Source organism: Nannospalax galili, unplaced genomic scaffold (genome assembly GCF_000622305.1).
Source record: "Nannospalax galili isolate Female #2095 unplaced genomic scaffold, S.galili_v1.0 scaffold1448, whole genome shotgun sequence".
Classification (NCBI taxonomy): Eukaryota; Metazoa; Chordata; class Mammalia; order Rodentia; family Spalacidae; genus Nannospalax; species Nannospalax galili.
Genome location: NW_008358646.1, coordinates 1,177,609 through 1,193,947, shown reverse-complemented (window position 1 = coordinate 1,193,947; position 16,339 = coordinate 1,177,609). Strand labels below are relative to the sequence as shown.

General features: G+C 47.0%; 1 protein-coding gene across 8 annotated transcripts in view; it reads right to left on the bottom strand.

Annotated features, from left to right (window-relative positions):
* Window positions 1–16,339, bottom strand: part of Tom1l2 (target of myb1 like 2 membrane trafficking protein) — a 153,326-nt gene that overhangs the window by 23,083 nt on the left and 113,904 nt on the right. For all 8 annotated transcript variants that reach the window (XR_003847612.1, XM_008821975.2, XM_008821976.2 and 5 more), the window contains 4 exons: window positions 14,367–14,501; window positions 12,694–12,852; window positions 10,138–10,254; window positions 1,003–1,136 (listed from right to left, as the gene is read on the bottom strand). Coding sequence is in view for 7 of the 8 variants with exons in the window: in XM_008821975.2 (XP_008820197.1) it covers window positions 1,003–1,136; window positions 10,138–10,254; window positions 12,694–12,852; window positions 14,367–14,501 (545 nt within the window). In the remaining variant the exon portion in view is untranslated. The remainder of the gene's footprint in view (window positions 1–1,002; window positions 1,137–10,137; window positions 10,255–12,693; window positions 12,853–14,366; window positions 14,502–16,339) is intronic.

Here is a 16,339-nt window from a genome sequence, read left to right as displayed (position 1 = left end):
GTCAAGCCCTGAAAAGGTAATGCAAATGCAGTGTCTTTCTCCTGGCCCTACATGATGTCAGATCATTGTACTCCTGATAAACCTATGCAGGAAGCTGTCAGTCAGCTAGTGAGCAGAGGGACCAGACCACAAGCCTCCAAGACTACTGTCAGGCTCTCTTGGCTCTTCATATTTTTTTTTTTTTTTTTTTGTTTTTTTTAGACAGGGTCTTCCTGTAGCCCCAGCTGTCCTGGAACTCACTATGTAGAGCAGGCTGGCCTTGAACTCACAGAGATCCGCCTGCCTCTGCCTCCCAAGTGCTGGGATTAAAGGCGTGTGCCACCATGCCCGGCCAAGGTTCCTCATCTTTAATGGAGAAGGCTGGCCTAAACAAGGTCCTTTCAAGTCATATCCCTGGGCGGGGATAGGAGCTATGCATGACATTCTACTACCTACTTTTAAAGCTAGGTCCAGAAGAGAGATTTTAGACTTGGTCCTGATGGAGGCTTTGGGAAAGGAAAGGTTCAGATGCGTTACTATAAGTGGCTTGGCTGCAGGATGGACTGAAGGAATTCGTTTCCCTGGAGAAACACAGTGCTCACACCCTGCCTACTTCAGCCAAGGCCCCAGACACACTGACATTTACAAAGGAAAAGCTCTTTTTCCTCCCAAGACTAGAAAGAGGAAATTCTTTTTCTTAGTAAAGGTTCCCCCTACCCCTTAATCCTTTTCAAATTCAAAGGGTCATCAAGGGAGCAGGTGCAGACCCCCAATCCCAGCCTCCCTAGGACTCACAAAGAGTAAAGGTGAAATCTGTAGCCAACTACCTGCTGTTCTGTTCTCAGGAAAACAGGAAGAACTTTTTCTCTTATCCAAGAACAAATGAACATCTCTGATGAGTATTTTCCAACTCTTACATTTCCCAGTCTCTCTCAGTCACCCTCTCCCTGTTTATGAAAGACATTCCTCTCTATGGCAATCATCTTTTTCAAGGGGAAAGACCCCAAAGAACTCTGGCCCCACCTCTCGTAGCGGAGGAAGACGTTGTTGAGGTCGTCATTGACATGCAGCAGCTCCTCAGTGACTTCTTCATTGGACACACGGGAGATGAGCTCCACTATGCGGTGCTGCATGGCCCGGCAGGTCCTGTTCAACTCCTAAGGAAACACATGCACCTCTGCAGAGCCTGCTGGAAATGCTTTTGCCACATTCTATTGCCTTTGAAAGGATTTGTATTGATTCTTAAGAGTCACAGGAGTGCATGCTTGTTCATAAACCCAGACGTGTGCAGAATGTGAAGTACTAGCTTCTTCCTCACTGCCTCCTCTCTGCCTCAGAGAAAGCAAGCATTTCTTCAGTAGACAGACAAATATACATACATACAGACTGCTATGTGTATGCACGCACATGGTAGTACAAAATATTTTTTTTTGGTCTTTTTTTTTTTTTTTTGGAGGCAGGGTCTCCCCTTACCCCCAGCTAGCCTGGAACTCCCTATGTAGACCAGGCTGGCCTTGAACTCACAGAGATCCGCCTGCCTCTGCCTCCCAAGTGCTGGGACTACAGGCGTGTGCCACCATGCTCAGTAGTAGTACAAAATATTTTTAAGGTAGAAAAATATGTTTCTTTGCGGCTTGCTTCTTTTCATCAACAAAATCTTTTAGGACCCTTCACCTACCAGTCTGTACAGAATGCCTCATTTTTCACATGTTTATCACAGTGTACAAAGATCCCCATCCTGCTACTGTCAGGCATGTGGCCTGTGGTATCTTTCTTTGGCCAACCCAAATAATGCAGCAGTTAACACTCATAACAATTCTCATATACTTGGATGAAACACTTCTTCAGCATGAGTTCCTCCAAAATGGAATCTTTGGGTGAAAGAATATGTGTGTCATTTAGAACATAGAATGGTGGTAGGAGTTAAGGTTCTCTAAAAATAGGGCCAGTTTACTCACACTACCAAAAATGGTATGAATTTATTTATTTATTTTTGTCTTTTTGATACAGCGTTTCCCTGCAGCCCCAGCTGGCCTGGAACTCACTATGTAGACTGGAGATTTACCTGCGTCTACCTTTCGAGTATTGGGATTAAAGGTGTGTGCTACCATACCTAGCAGCATGAATGTATTTTATGACTACATCAGGTACCTTAGGACAGTATGTCTGTTCCCTTGCAGATGTCTCTAGCATCTCTGTCCCAGAGCAGCTTCCTGGCTAATGCTCTTGTTTAAAATTGCTTACAGAGCTCCTTTAAGCACTTGCTAGGCCCCTGCTACCTTGTATGCCAGTGTGAAGATGCTACAGAGGAGACATTGGCAAGCTTACTACGCTGACCTTCCAGGAGGTCACCAGGGTCAAAACAGAAGTGAGATGCTGCTCCTGGACATTGGGGGAGAGCTGATGAGCCAGTTAGTTAAGTGGATAGAGAGTAAAGCAGGCCTACCTTCCCACAGCTCTACCTCAGGACCACCTCAGTCTGCAGGCATAGGCAATCTCTACTTTGTGTCTCACTGTCCTGGTTTGGCAGTCTCTTCCCATTTCCCTAGTACCAAGGCCGACACAGGGGGTACTCTACAAGGTTCCTGAAAGAATGCATTCAGGGCAGGTGGCATTCCTTCTATTCAGTGCTTCAACCCTCATATGTGTGTCCTACACTGATTCTACTCTCTCCTCCCATAGTGTTCAGCCTTAGGGCCCCTTCCCCAAAGTAGGGAAGCCAGGGAACAAGGCCTTGTTCGGGTGAATCAGCCTGGAATCACCTGAATACAGCTGTATTTTTTTAAAAGATTAATTTGTTATTTTTAATTGTGTGTATATGTGTATGTCTGTGTATGGGTATGTACATGTGAGCTGTAGATGCCAGAGGCATTAGATCCCCTGTAGCTGGAGTTACAAGTGATTGTGAACCAACCAACATGGGTGAAAGGAACTGAACTCAGATCCTCCGGAACAGTAGTACATGCTCTTAACCACTGAGTCATCTCTCTAGCTCCCAATACAGCTGTATCTATCAGACCACCAGAAGAGACATGGACTCAGGCATCTGAATGTACACAAGTCTGGTGTTTATCTGGACAAAAAGATTCCTTGGAAGTTCCTTGACTCTGGGTCTAGCCACTGTGTTGGGCCTGTCATTCTAGCCATACAAATGCCTTCATCTTGGTTGTACCCTCTGTTCAGCCATCAGTCTCTTGGGCTCTATATAAGGATGCCCAGTATTTGGACCTTGCCAGATTTTCTTCTGAATAGACCCTTATTCTTGGCTCTCCAGAGACAACCTACTTTAGGTTTTACAGAAGGCAGTGTGATTCCTGGAGAAGACCCTCCAGCAAAGGCAGACCATACCACATAGGCCCAGGACAGGAAAGTGTGTCTGCCTGGTGCTTACCGGTTAAGCAGCAATCCTTGGCTGTCTTAGTTGGGAAAAGGGAAGGAAAAAATCAGTTCTCATTCAGCCTATGGCCAATGACAAGATGGGAGACCAGCAAGTCAGGGCAGTGTGAGAGATAGTTCCAAGGCTAGTGTGAGAGACAGTTCCAAGGCTCTCCAGAGTCTTGGAGAATCACCTCCTAGAGCCCATGATCAATTTCAAAGATACCCCAGACTTTTAAGGATGTCAGCTGGCCTCAGACACTTGCCACTTTGCTCAGGGGCCCTGAAAAGTTGGCCCCCTGCTAACAATGTATCTTCTTTTCCATCAGACTCCTATTTATCCTTCAAGACCTCAGGACGTTTACCTACATCAATAGTTCATTGTACAAATTTTAAAAATATAGCAAATTAAACAAGACACCACTTACATTCCACAGTCAGCATAGATATATAACTCCCACATATCTATTTCCCTGCCCACTTAGAAGGTTTTCTAGAGACCTGGCCAGCCCTCCCTTCCTAAGAATCATAGCATTCCAGGCTTGGATGGCAACTCTACCCCACACTGTCTTCGGAGCTCCTCTACCAGAGCCTCCAAGTGATGACCAGCCCACTTCATCCTAGAGAGTGGAAGCCCAGGACAAGAGCAAGCTGCCAGATCCTGGAATCACAAGAGAGCCATACTGGCGGCCTCCGCACACTGCAGAGAATGTCTCACACCTGACTGCAAAGCTAGGCATGATGGCACACACCTATAATCCTAGAACTCAGGAGACTGAGGCAAGAGATTGCAAGTAAGAGGCCAGACTGGGCAACATAGCAAGACCCTGTCTCTCAACCAAACAAACAAAAAACCCAAAAACAACAACAACAAAAAAACCCCAAAACAGAAAACAAACAAACAAAAAACATGGCTGCAAACCTCTAAGCACCAGGACCCCCCGCCATGGAAGAGGACAAGGGGTCATCTCCATCTTCACCGCATAGCCCCACCCTAGATGGATGTTGGGGACTAAGCAGCACCAGCAAGCAGGCAGAACTAGGTACATCCTCCACATCTTAGAGCTCTGCTTCTATCTGTATGAAATATGCAGACCTCTGCAGAGTGCCACTGAGGTGCCTTGGTGACTTCTATGGACTGCTTCATTGCCAAACTCTAAAGCATTCATTTTGTGGAGAGAAGGATTCCATTCATTTCAAAACCCATTTGGAAAGTGCTAGAGAACTTCGGAGGAAGAACAAGACCTAACAGCATAGAATAGAATGAGCTCACAGACAGAAGCACCAGAAACACCTACTTTTGTCTTATATTTGTTGCTTCTCTTTGCACCGCCCTCCTGCAGAGGTGGTACCTAAGATGGACCCTCTCTTTAGGCAGAGCCTTGCAAACTCCATTCTGGAAGGCATCTCAATGGTTTTCACAAGTACTTTACTTACAGACAGGCCCACACCACCCCTGACCATCTGTCTCAGAGTCTCCGTACATCTCCTGACTTCAACCTTTGAAGCTACTGTCTCAAAAGGGATGAAAAAAAGAGATGGAAGGACTACAGAAATGGCTCAGTGGTTAAGACCATGTGCTACTCTTGTAGAAAACCTGAGTTCGATTCCCAGCACTCATGTTAGGCAGCTGACAACCAATCTCCAGCTCCAGGGGATCAGACACCCTCACCTGACCTCCAGGGGAACCTGCACTCATTGTACATACCTATACACAGGCATACACATACACATACTTTAAAATAAATCCCTTTAGAAAAGAGAGATGGAGCATAACATTGGAATTTCTGCCAACTCTGTGTCAGCTGGCCACCTGCATGGCCTCCCTGGTGTCATCCACAGACAGCCCCACATTTCTGTACCCTCTATTCCAAACCAAGAAGAATAACTGATTCTCTTCTGGACCAGAGGCCCTTAAGTTAGCAGCCTGTGCAGGTCTCCCTTTCCACTGTACAATAGCTGGGTGAGGAATTCCTTCAATGCTTTGGCCTCTTCCTATCTCTAGTTCTCAGCAGAGGGGGAGCAGCTAGCCATTCATTTACACAGAGGCTGCAAATGGTCAGAATATCATATCAAATATCTTCTTTGCTGCCTATTAACCCTGATGCAGTTATCTTCCCTTCAAGAGACAGTTTTAGTCCCACCTCACAAAACAAACTTTTTATTATCTTTATGGGTTTCTTCTAAACTCTCTCTCAGTTTAAAGGAGCAAAGAATCTAGTCCTGAAGGTTTGTCCTGTTGCTGCAAAGGAGATGGGAAGGAGGGAAAAAGTCCGCTTATGAAAAAGAGGGAAATATGATAGCTAAACATTTGGAATAAACCAGATTTTTCTAGAGAAAAAGACCTTGGCCACTCTCTTTGTTGAAATGAGATGCAAGAGGCAAGTGTGGATGGCTACACGCTACTTAAAGAAACAACATGGAGAGGGGCTTCTTTTGTCCAATGGAGAGCTCTATAATATCCATCATTGCATTAAGTTATTATTAATTGAAGACAAAGCTTCAAAGGCTAAATTAGGAGAGAAGCACTGGAAGTGGAATCAGGATCTTTCAAGATCCCAGGAAAAGGCACTCAGCTTCAGCATACACTGTACCACTTGTACCTCAGGCCTTCAACCCATGTGTGTGCAGATGAGGGGCGAAGAAGACAGCCAGTGGCAGTGCTCACCTTTAATCCTAGTGCTTGGAAGGCAGAGGCAGGTTGATCTCTGTGAGTTTGAGGCTGGCCTGGTCTATATAAAGAATTCCAAGCCAGTCAGGGCTATACAGTGAGACCCTGTGGAAGGGAGGAAGGGAAGGAGGGAAAAAGGGAGGGAAGGTGGGAGGGAAGAAGGGAGGAGGGAGGGATAGGGAAGGAAGGAAGGAAGGAGGGAGGGAGGGAGAGATAAGGTGGGATATCAACAGCCACACCTATATCCACAGACATTGGGCAGTGAGTGGACCGTACAGTAATTTGTAAATATTTAAGGCCATACTCATTTGAAAGAGGAATTTGCACTGTATTGCTGTCTTAGATGGACCAAGTTAAAGCTATAGGGAGACACATTTGAGTTCACTATGCAGAAGGGCTTCTCAACAACAGTTATAGAAGTTATAATTTATAAAAGATGTTCCCTGTGCCAGCCACTTTCACAGTGAAAACAATCACTCCAGGCTACCAAAGGAGAAGATACAGTCTTAGAAAAACCCTGTCCTTTGCTTGGAGTCCCTCAGATCATCAGTGGGAGGGTCCGGATGTGTAAACAGTGATTTGTAAGCTGTGTACTCTACCCTGCTATGTTGAAAATCTAATCTAGATGCCAGTTTGTAATAGACAGTGCATCCACGGTGGCAGGCTAGCCTGTCACTGGTGATGTGAAGAAAAACTGGTGTGCACACAGAAAAAAAAAAAAACCTCTGGAGAGCAAATCTGAGAATGGATATGGAGTTAGACTAGCTGCCTAGAAGGTATCTCCCAATTCAGAGAGTGGAGGGTCTAACATCCCACCTGAGAGGAGCCAAGAGGCCCTGTTTAGCATCTTGCCTTCCTTTTCCTTGGGGCTTCCAGCTAAGCTGATAGCACTGGGTGCTACTGGCTTTGGTCTTTCCTTAAGGAAGCCACCTGCCCAGAAATCCTCAGACAAGTAACTTACAAGCGTTCCTGCTGCTCTCACAGGCTTTGGGGGGAGGGATATACTTGGGAGAGGTTGGCCATAGGCAGGAAGCAATTTGGATGTAGCCTGTCCATGAGTAATATTAGCCATAGGTGCATCCTGTGGCTGACATTACCTCTCTTCCCTCTCCCAGCAATCCTAGCAAAAAACTTACACTCATGTCAAAAGCAGCTTGTGCCAGGTGTGGTGGTGGATCCCTTCCTAGCACTTGGGAGGCAGAGGCAGACAGATCTCTCAGAGAGCAAGGCCAGCTTGATCTACATAGTGAGTTCCAGGTCAGCAGGGGCTACAAGGAGACCCTGTCTCCAAAAAAAACAAAAAACAAAACTAAAAAAAAAAAAGGAACAGTTTATGTCAGTGGGGACACTTGGGCTAGTGACAAATGTATTTATTTCTAGGCCAGCACTCAGAGCTTTGAACTGTTTGTGCCCTGAGCACTCTGGCTAGCCTCCATCTTTGCTGAGGGGTTCTGGAGGCAGATTCTGACCCCAGCATGTTCCAAGCAGACTGTGGCATCTTCCCATATGGCTCACTATTCTATGCAGTATGGACCCTTGGAAGCCCCTGCTCACTGGTCTCTAACAGCTGTAGCAGAAGAGGAAGGAGGATGTAAGGCACATAGCACCCAGCCAGGAAAGGTGAGTCTGTTCACAGAAAGCTGCCTACTCCCGCCTCTTCCACACTGAAACAACAGCCTCCCACAGGCACCCAGACATGGTCTTTTTTCTGTTTGATTTATATGACAGCAGTGGGGGTGGAGGCGGGTAGTAGGCTCAGAGTTGGAACAAAACAGAGCAAAGGAAAACGTCATGGGAAGCAATCTATTTTTAACAACTGAGTTGATGCCAGGAGACCAGGCTCTGTTTGTCCTGGCTGATGGGCTTGTTTAAACAAAGAAACAAAGAAACAAACAAACAAACAAAATATCCCCCACCTTACACACATGCATGCACACATACATATACATGTGTGCACGTGCACATGCACATGGAGTACTTCTGCTATCTGGGTTTTCTATAGCTGTCTGGAAGTATCTGGAAGTATTTCAGCTTACCTGCTGTCAGGAACTCAGCTCTGCCCAGAGCAACATCCCCTACTCCCTTACTCCTGATCCCTAAGCAGGAATTTATCCTGGACTGGCCTCAGAGTCCTGTGCATCAGACTACCAGAGTCCTCCTGCATATTGGGGTGGAGGTCAATGATGTTGCATTAGAGGGACTACCAGCCACCAGCCCTGATGAACCAGGGAGACTGGTCTGCTGCAGGTGTCAGGAGTAAGGTCTAGGAGCTACAGAGGGGGAGCTCAGTGCTGGGCTAGACCAAGGGCACTCATCTCAGCTTCAAAAACAGCCTGATGCCCAGGTCTATCATAGGTGAGCAGTTTCCCTGTCGGTCTCCTGTACTTAGCTGGGAGCTCCCTGGAGCTGGAGTCATATTTCCTATTCTGTGACGCCCCCCAGACTATACTTGCTGCTGGGCCAGGTAGAGGCCGCCACCCAGCCTCACCCCATAGGAGTTAAGGGCTTTAAGTAAGGAGCAGGAACTCCAAGAAGCTGAACTACCAGGCATGTGCATTCCCAAAGGGCAGGACCAACAGAGCTGAGCTTCCCAGGTGGCCAGTGTGTGCCTATAGCAGAGCGGGAGGTGTAGCACTCAGGTAGACAAGACTAGAAACTGAGCGCCAGACAGAATCAGCAGTAGCAGCAGCAGGTCTGTCATGAGGCACCCAGGCTAGGTCATCAAGCCAGTATGACTCCTGATCTGTCCACTCATGCATCTTGCCTCTTAGTGGAAAGATCTGACACTTGGAGTTCACAGCATCCTTTCTCCATCCCTGTAGAAGGTCTCTACTCTGAAGAGCAGTGCCACTGCCATCTTCTGTGAGTGTAGGAGTCACTGGAGGCTGGTGGGGTAGGGCTCTGTTCACTGGCTCTGAACCTCACAAGCCCCTGACTCTAGTCTAACAGTGGGACTGCTGACTAACTTGCTCCCAGGCTCTTTCCTACTGTGTTCAAGATATGTAGAATGGGCTGGGGATGCAGCTCAGTGACAGAGTTCTTGCCTAGTATGTATACAGCCCCTAGGTTCCATCTCCAATACTACCATTTATGGATTTCCAGAAGCAGAGAGGCAGAGAGGGGCAGTAGGTCCTTGGGAACCACAGTGCACACCCCCAGCCTGAATGGTCTCAGTAGCGTGGCAATAAACAGGAGCACTGACGTCACCTCAGTCTTAGAAACTCCTGCCTTAAGGTATGAGGCTAGAAGAAAGGCTTCCTTGTGCTGTCAAAGACAAAGAGGTCTTATTCCAAGATGCTTAGGACATAATACCAAGAGAGCAAAGCCATGCATGAAATTGTATACACAGCATGATTTCAACTATATATAAAATAAACACAACAAAGAGCCTCACTAACACCTCAAAATATAAACACAGCTTATTGCAAATGCTTAGGTTAAAGAAAATTATTCTCTCTTTTTTTTAATGGACATGTATTCTATAATTGATTTTTTTTTTTTTTTTTTTTTTTGTCTTTTTTGAGACAGCGTCTCCCAGTAGCCCCAGCTGGCCTGGAACTCACTATGTAGACCAGGCTGGCCTTGAACTCACAGAGATCCATCTGCCTCTGCCTCCCAAGGGCTGGGATTAAAGGCATGCACTACCACGCCTGGCTATAATTGGTATTTTATAGTCAGGAAAAGTTATTAAAGAAATGTGAAAAAAAAAAAAAAAAAAAGAGCCAGGTGTGGTGATTCACACCTTTAATTCTAGCATTCAGGGAGGCAGAGGCAGGTGAATCTCTGTGAGATCAAGGCCAGCCTGGTCTACATAGCGAGTTCCAGGCCAGCTGGAGCTACAGGGAGACCCTGTCTCAAAAACACAAGTAAAATAAAACAACAAGAAAAGACATCTTAAAAAGACATTCTAGCCTCTGTCAGTCTCTAGGAAGTATTGCTGAATGTAGGCCAATGTGGGCTTAGTACTTCTCCACTATAGTGACACCAGACTTGTCAGTTTCATGGCTGTGTCCCCAAGTAGAGTCCCACCACAGTGTGAAGCAGGGGACTGCCACTGAAGGCCCCAGGCCTGCAATCAGCCTGGTGCATCCATCAGCCAAGGTTAAGCTCACCTGCAGCAGTTCCAGATCAGAAGAATCCTCCTGCCCTGGAACCATTTCTGTTAACATCTCTGACATGACTTTTGTGTTTCCTCGAACAATGTCCAGTTCACTGCGAAGCCTGGCAATCTGCAGGGTTAAGAAGAAGAAGGCAGGAAGAACCAGTTAGTTCACTGCACCTGCAGGTTCAGAACCAGATAACCCACAGGCTGAGACATTCCTGTCCACTGTGGACTTCAACCACCCTGAACATATGTCATAGTAGCCTTCTTTTCCCCCATGTTCTGTCTGTTGAAGAGAACTCCATGGGGAAGCCAGGCTACTGGAGCTCTGGTCACCAACAAGTCTGCCACTGGCACCTCCATGTCCATGCTCGTGCTTGAAGAGCAGTGTACAGCCGAAAGCACTGAGGCAGAAGGGAGCTAAGTATTCTCAGCCCTGACACCACAGAACTTGAAGAGGCCCTAGGTATACTATGCTACCTACTCTATGTATGGCTTTCTCCTATGCAGTCCCAAAGCTAGACTGATAGGGTTCTTTTCCTCCAGGGCCACTTCCTGCTCCCAGTAAGGCCTTTCCGCTTTTCCCTGGCCTGCCTCGGTACAAGGGGTCATTCCCTCCATCCTTCAGTTTTTCCCTGTGGGGTTCTCTCAGCAGATTTTTAGTTCTTCAGGGCAGGGACAAGCAAGGCTTGTCTAGGAGGGCAGCTGGAGATGGTTTGGGCTCGGAGAGGCTCTTGCTGGCCTCTAACATACTTGGGGGATGGTCCCAGAGTCTCTTCAATGTGTTGGTTGAAGAGTTTCTGGCCAGAGTGGTCCAGGAAGTGTTACATGTGATGTCCACATGGGCTCTGTAGCAGGTCAGGCTGGTCACGGGCCTATCTGCCTCAGTTTTCATTTCCCCCCAGGTACACAGGAGCAACAGGTCTCAAGGTTCCTACACTGCTATGTTCTCTTGGCACTCTAGAGCTTCCTTTTGGCTGTTCTGGCTACTGGAAGGTCCTTCCCTGGTACCCAACACACTGACAGTGAACCAAGCTAAGGGTTCCACCACTGTCCAGCTTCAAATACTTTGTGCCTCCCCTCAGATAAAGCCTGGAGCTCTGCTCAAGGAAGCAGGTCCAAGAGCTGTCCACATTTCCCCTTTAGAAAAGGTTCTGGCTCTGTGGTGGTAAAGAGGGGCAGCACTCATTGATCCAGGCCCCACTGGGAGCATGAACCCCATATTTCAGCTGTAGGATTAGATCATGCCCTAGTATTTGGAGGATACATGAGAACACTGTCCCTCTGTGGGCCAGGGCCAGGTTCCAGCTGCCTGCTCTAATGACAGACTAAAGCGTACTGTCCTGCCAAAGCCTCACATGGAACCACAGTGTGGCTCACACCAGGGTGGTTCACACCAGGGTCTATGTGCCTACTTGTTTGCCTTCTACTTGTACCATGAGCTCTCCTCAGTAGTGACAGAAGGACACAGCCTTGGCACAACACCACCGTCATCTATAAATGATCACCTGACCCCTCTGTTTCAACAAGGTTCTACAGTAATGGCACTGTCACAAATAGGAAAAAAGATTTTGAAATATAAGCATTTAATCAATTTTTCTAACCACCAATTCTAAATTTTAACTTAACAGGAATTCTATAGATTTATCTAAATATTAGTTTCTATATTTTTCTAAAAATATAGTTGGGGGGTACTACTAGAGAGATGGCTCAGTGACTAGAGCACTGGCTGCTCTTGCAGAGGACCGAGGTTCAGTTTCCAGCACCCACATGGCAGCTAACAACTGTCCATCACTCCAGCTCCAGGGGATCTGATGCCTCTCCTGGCCTCCATGGGCACCAGGCATGCATGTGGTCCACTTACATACATGTAGGCAAAACACTCATACACATAAAATAAAAATAAATAAAATCTTAAAATATATATAGTTTAGAGTAAAACCACATTACCCTGGGCAGAGGGGCTGTGCCTGGGCTAAGGCCGGAAGAGACTTCTGGAAAGCCTCCCTAATTGAGCTGCGGTCTCTAGGGCACCTTGTTGATTAAGCACAAACTCTGATGGTTGGCATATCTTATGGGAGACATCCACCTCCCCAAGTGGCTAATGCCTATTCGCAGCTGCAGTTCAGTTGTGTTCCTTTGCTTTTGTCCTTGTCTTCTATCACTCCCCTCTCATGTGGCCTATAAATGAACCTACACTGCAGATGTGTACTCCCTGGGGAGCCACTCCTCTCTGCTGTACATGCTGATGCTACTGAGTGTGAAGACTCACCTGACAAATCTCCAGGCTCATTCCAGAGCCCTCAGTGTCATAGCTCCCAGCTGCTTTCTCAGCCCTGCTCATCCCTGGCTCACGGAATGCTCTGCTCTGTTTCCCACCACAAAAGACCATGTTCTATTGCTGTGATCTCCAGTCTGCCACCCCCAGGGACTAGGCCCTTCCATCTTTGTGTCTCCACACCTAGCACAGTGCATGGAGGTCCAGGGAGGCTTTTGTACGTGTCCCCTGGAAAGGTGCAAGAGGACAGTTGGCTGGCCTGACTATGGCCTGGAGGCACACAAATACCTGTTCTGAATTGGCTGTGATGGGGCCAGTCACACTCAGAGCCGGGACCTGTGGAGTGGAGTAGGAAGCAGGAGATGGTGAGGGATAGGAGCCAGCACTTGTCCTGCGCTGTGATTGGGACCTGGGCATGGTGGCAGCTGGATCCACTTCTGGGACACTCTGTCATGACAACAACAACAGCTTTGGTTTACTTGGGTGTTCGATGGCCTGGCCTGGCACTGCCTCCAGTACAGGTGGTATTTTTAGTTAGAATTCACAGGAGCCCTGTGGGCCCAGTCAGTCTCTCCATCAAGGCAATAGTCACCAGCATGTCTTTCTTTCCTGCCTCTTTCTCCTTCCCTCCCTCTCCCTCCCTCCTTCTTTTCTTCTCTCCTTCCCTCCCTCTCAAGGATTATGTTGCAGGCAAGCAATGGAACCTAAAAGGCCCCAGGGAAAGCACTCTGGGAGCATTCTGGACATTGGTCCATCATATGGACCTCCTCCAGATTGGAGTTTGCTAATCATGAATCATTACTTGGTACCACAAGACTACATTTTGGCCTTTACAAGCAGACTAATATAAATAGCAATTACACAATTCACTGATTGTTCTTTGTAATTATAGGAACAACACTGCTCCCTCTGTTATTAATAGAAGGATACTCAGGTTATGTTTATACCACAAAGCATAGTAATTGGTTTGGAGGGATCATAATGAGAATAAAGCTTTGGAAAGTGTTGACTCCTTTTGCCCTTCACCTACCAGGCATCTCAGCTATCCTCACCAGCATTAGGGCTTATGTTCACAGATGTGCAAGGCACACTACCCTCCTTGAGGTACTCATGAGAAATGGGCAGATGGAGGCCAGTAAAGGCCATGTGAGCCATGCTGGTACCTCTTCAGACTCTAAGCTATCATGGGTCTTCCCAGAGCTGGGATCTGTTTCATAGCCAGTATAGGGACTAACCTACCTAAAGAACCATAATTGGTATTGCCTACATGCATTTAATTCTGAGGCACGGGCCACCCTGGCCACTATTGACAATGTGAGAGGCTCTGTAAGATGCTCTAACAAGAGCCTTTCCTGGGCTTTGAACCCAAGGCTGACAGAATACAAGAATGCCTAGACTAGTGTTGAATGCCCATAGCTCAAAATACATTTGGGATCCATTGACTGGGCTGGAGTGTGGCTCAGTAATAGATGTGTCCTTAGCATTCATGAAGTCCTGGGTTCTATCTTCAGCACCATATTAAAAGAAATGATCTACTGATATATACAGTATATATTCAGGATACCTATATACTGTATAACGAAAGCTGCTCTTTGCCTGTGGTGAGTAAACTTCAGCATTCCCTCAGCATCACAGAGAATAACGACAGATTTCCACACATATTCTACAGGCTTCTGTAAAGCAGGTGCAAATGACCCTCACAGGATGGCTCTACCCAAGGAGCCAAATGGCTGAACTGATTTTTCTATTATATGTGAAACTGGGAGAGACTCTGCTGCCACTTAATCACCAGTCCCCCAGCTGCCTCCCTCCTGCATTCCCCTTTTTTATTAAAAGAAATGCCCAAGAGCTTTAAGAACACACGACAGGCTGAATAATGCAGAGGCAGCAGGAGAAGGGCGATGCAAGGGCTTGGCTGTTCTACAGGCAGTCTTTCTAGAAAACACCAGCTGGAAGCTTACCCGCTGGGGTGTATGGATAGGAGACAGAGCATCCAAGTCTGCCATGGGAAATTCAACCCCCTTCCTCTTCAGCTCCTCATATATGTGCACAACACCGGTGAGGTCAGGACTGCTCCTAAAGGCATCTGCCCACGCCTGGGAGGAGAGAGGAAGGCCTGTCAGGAAGTAGAAATGGCCTGTCCACACATTCATGCAAGGAACACTGGCAAATCCTATTCAGCTCCTCTCCAACAATCACGGCAGCAAAACAGCTGTTGAAACCTTGGCCTTCAGTGGTGCTGCTGAGTGTGAACAAATCCATAAAACTTAATTCAGCATGTATTTCCTTAGAGAAGTGGCAGAGAAATAACACCTAAGCACCTTGTATCCTAAAATGCAGGCATTTGCCTAATTGCAAGGAAATCAATTGCTGGAGCTGTTGAGCTGAAGGGAGTGGAAGGCTTACCTCAGTGCCTCCCAGTAGGATGCCTGCCCTCCTCCCATAGAGCAGGAGCTGGAGGCAAATTGAGCAGAAAGAAAAGGAGAAATTGATCTGTGATGGGAAACCCAAGGCCAACTCCAGCCTCCCTCAGCAGATCAAACACTGCTAAAGCTTGCCTAGCCTAGTGCTGACACTGACAGGTGAGGTGACTTCAGTCCACAGGCACAAGAGTCCATCAGGAGCCAGACCATGGACAGTGACTGGGGCTCACACCCTGCTCCCCACCCATGAGTCCTGCTGCAACCCCATGTTTTTCCATTAAGTTGTACAGCTGACAGTTTTACACATCTGCCCAAACACAGACATGGAATAGAAAGCACCACCAACAGATTCTCTTGAATGCAAACAGCATGAAAAGGAAAGAACAGAAATGCAAATAGAATACCATTTCTGGTGATGCATGAAATTCTTTTTTTAAAAATATTTTTGATTTTTATTTTATGTGTATGAATGTGTTGCCTGCATGTATTAAGTGTACCCGTGTCATGCAGTGCCCTTGGAGGTCAGAAAAGGGCATAGGATCCCCTGGAACTAGAGTTACAGATGGTTATTAGCTGCCATGTGGGTGCTGGGAATCGAACCCAGGTCTTCTACAAGAGTAGCCAGTGCTCCTAACTGCTGAGCCACCTCTCCAGCCCCAAAATTCTTAAGGTACAAAAAATTCTGTTCTTTAGAAGTTATAGAATGTATTAAACCCAGAAATATATCCAACAGGCTCTTCAGAAACAGTGTTTCACAGTGCCACTCCCTTTGCCATACATATGTACCCTAAGGAGGAGACAGTACCTTTTGTGCTGGTCCCATCATCAAGTGTGTCACTGTCACAGCATTTAATAGCCTAGAGCCATGAGGCCCAACCAATCCCAAGGCAGCCACAGAAACTCCATCTCTGACCAACAGAACAACTGGAAGTTAAAAGGTCAGTTTCCCCAAAGCTTCCTTAATTATATCCAATGTATCTCATGTACCACAAACAGCACTGTCAACCCAGCTTTCCTTCCTATGTACTTACTTAATTTGCATACTCAGAAATTTAAAGGACACCAACACTATGGCATCAGGACAACCTATCTTGGCTAACACTTTCTTCTGCATCTGAAGGTACCTAGAGAGGGTGTCAGCCTGCCCTGCCCTTCCAGTGTTGTCATGGAATCTGCTCCCACCTCACTCAAAATCCAGTCAAGTCTTACGATTCAGCTCCCACATGCTCTCTTTTTTATTTATTTTTTGTCTTTTTGAGACAGGGTCTCCCTGTAGCTCCAGCTGTCCTGGAACTCACTATGTAGACCAGGCTGGCCTTGAACTCAAAAAGATCAGCCTGCCTCTGCCTCCCAAGTGCTGGGATTAAAGGTGTGTGCCACCATGCCCGGCCCCCACATGCTCTTTTAGTTTAGGGACCAAACTTGAGAAACCAGGAGCTAGTGATACAACATTTGTCCAGCATGCACCAGCCAGGGGTTCCATTGCCAACCCCATAAAAATAAATAAGGGT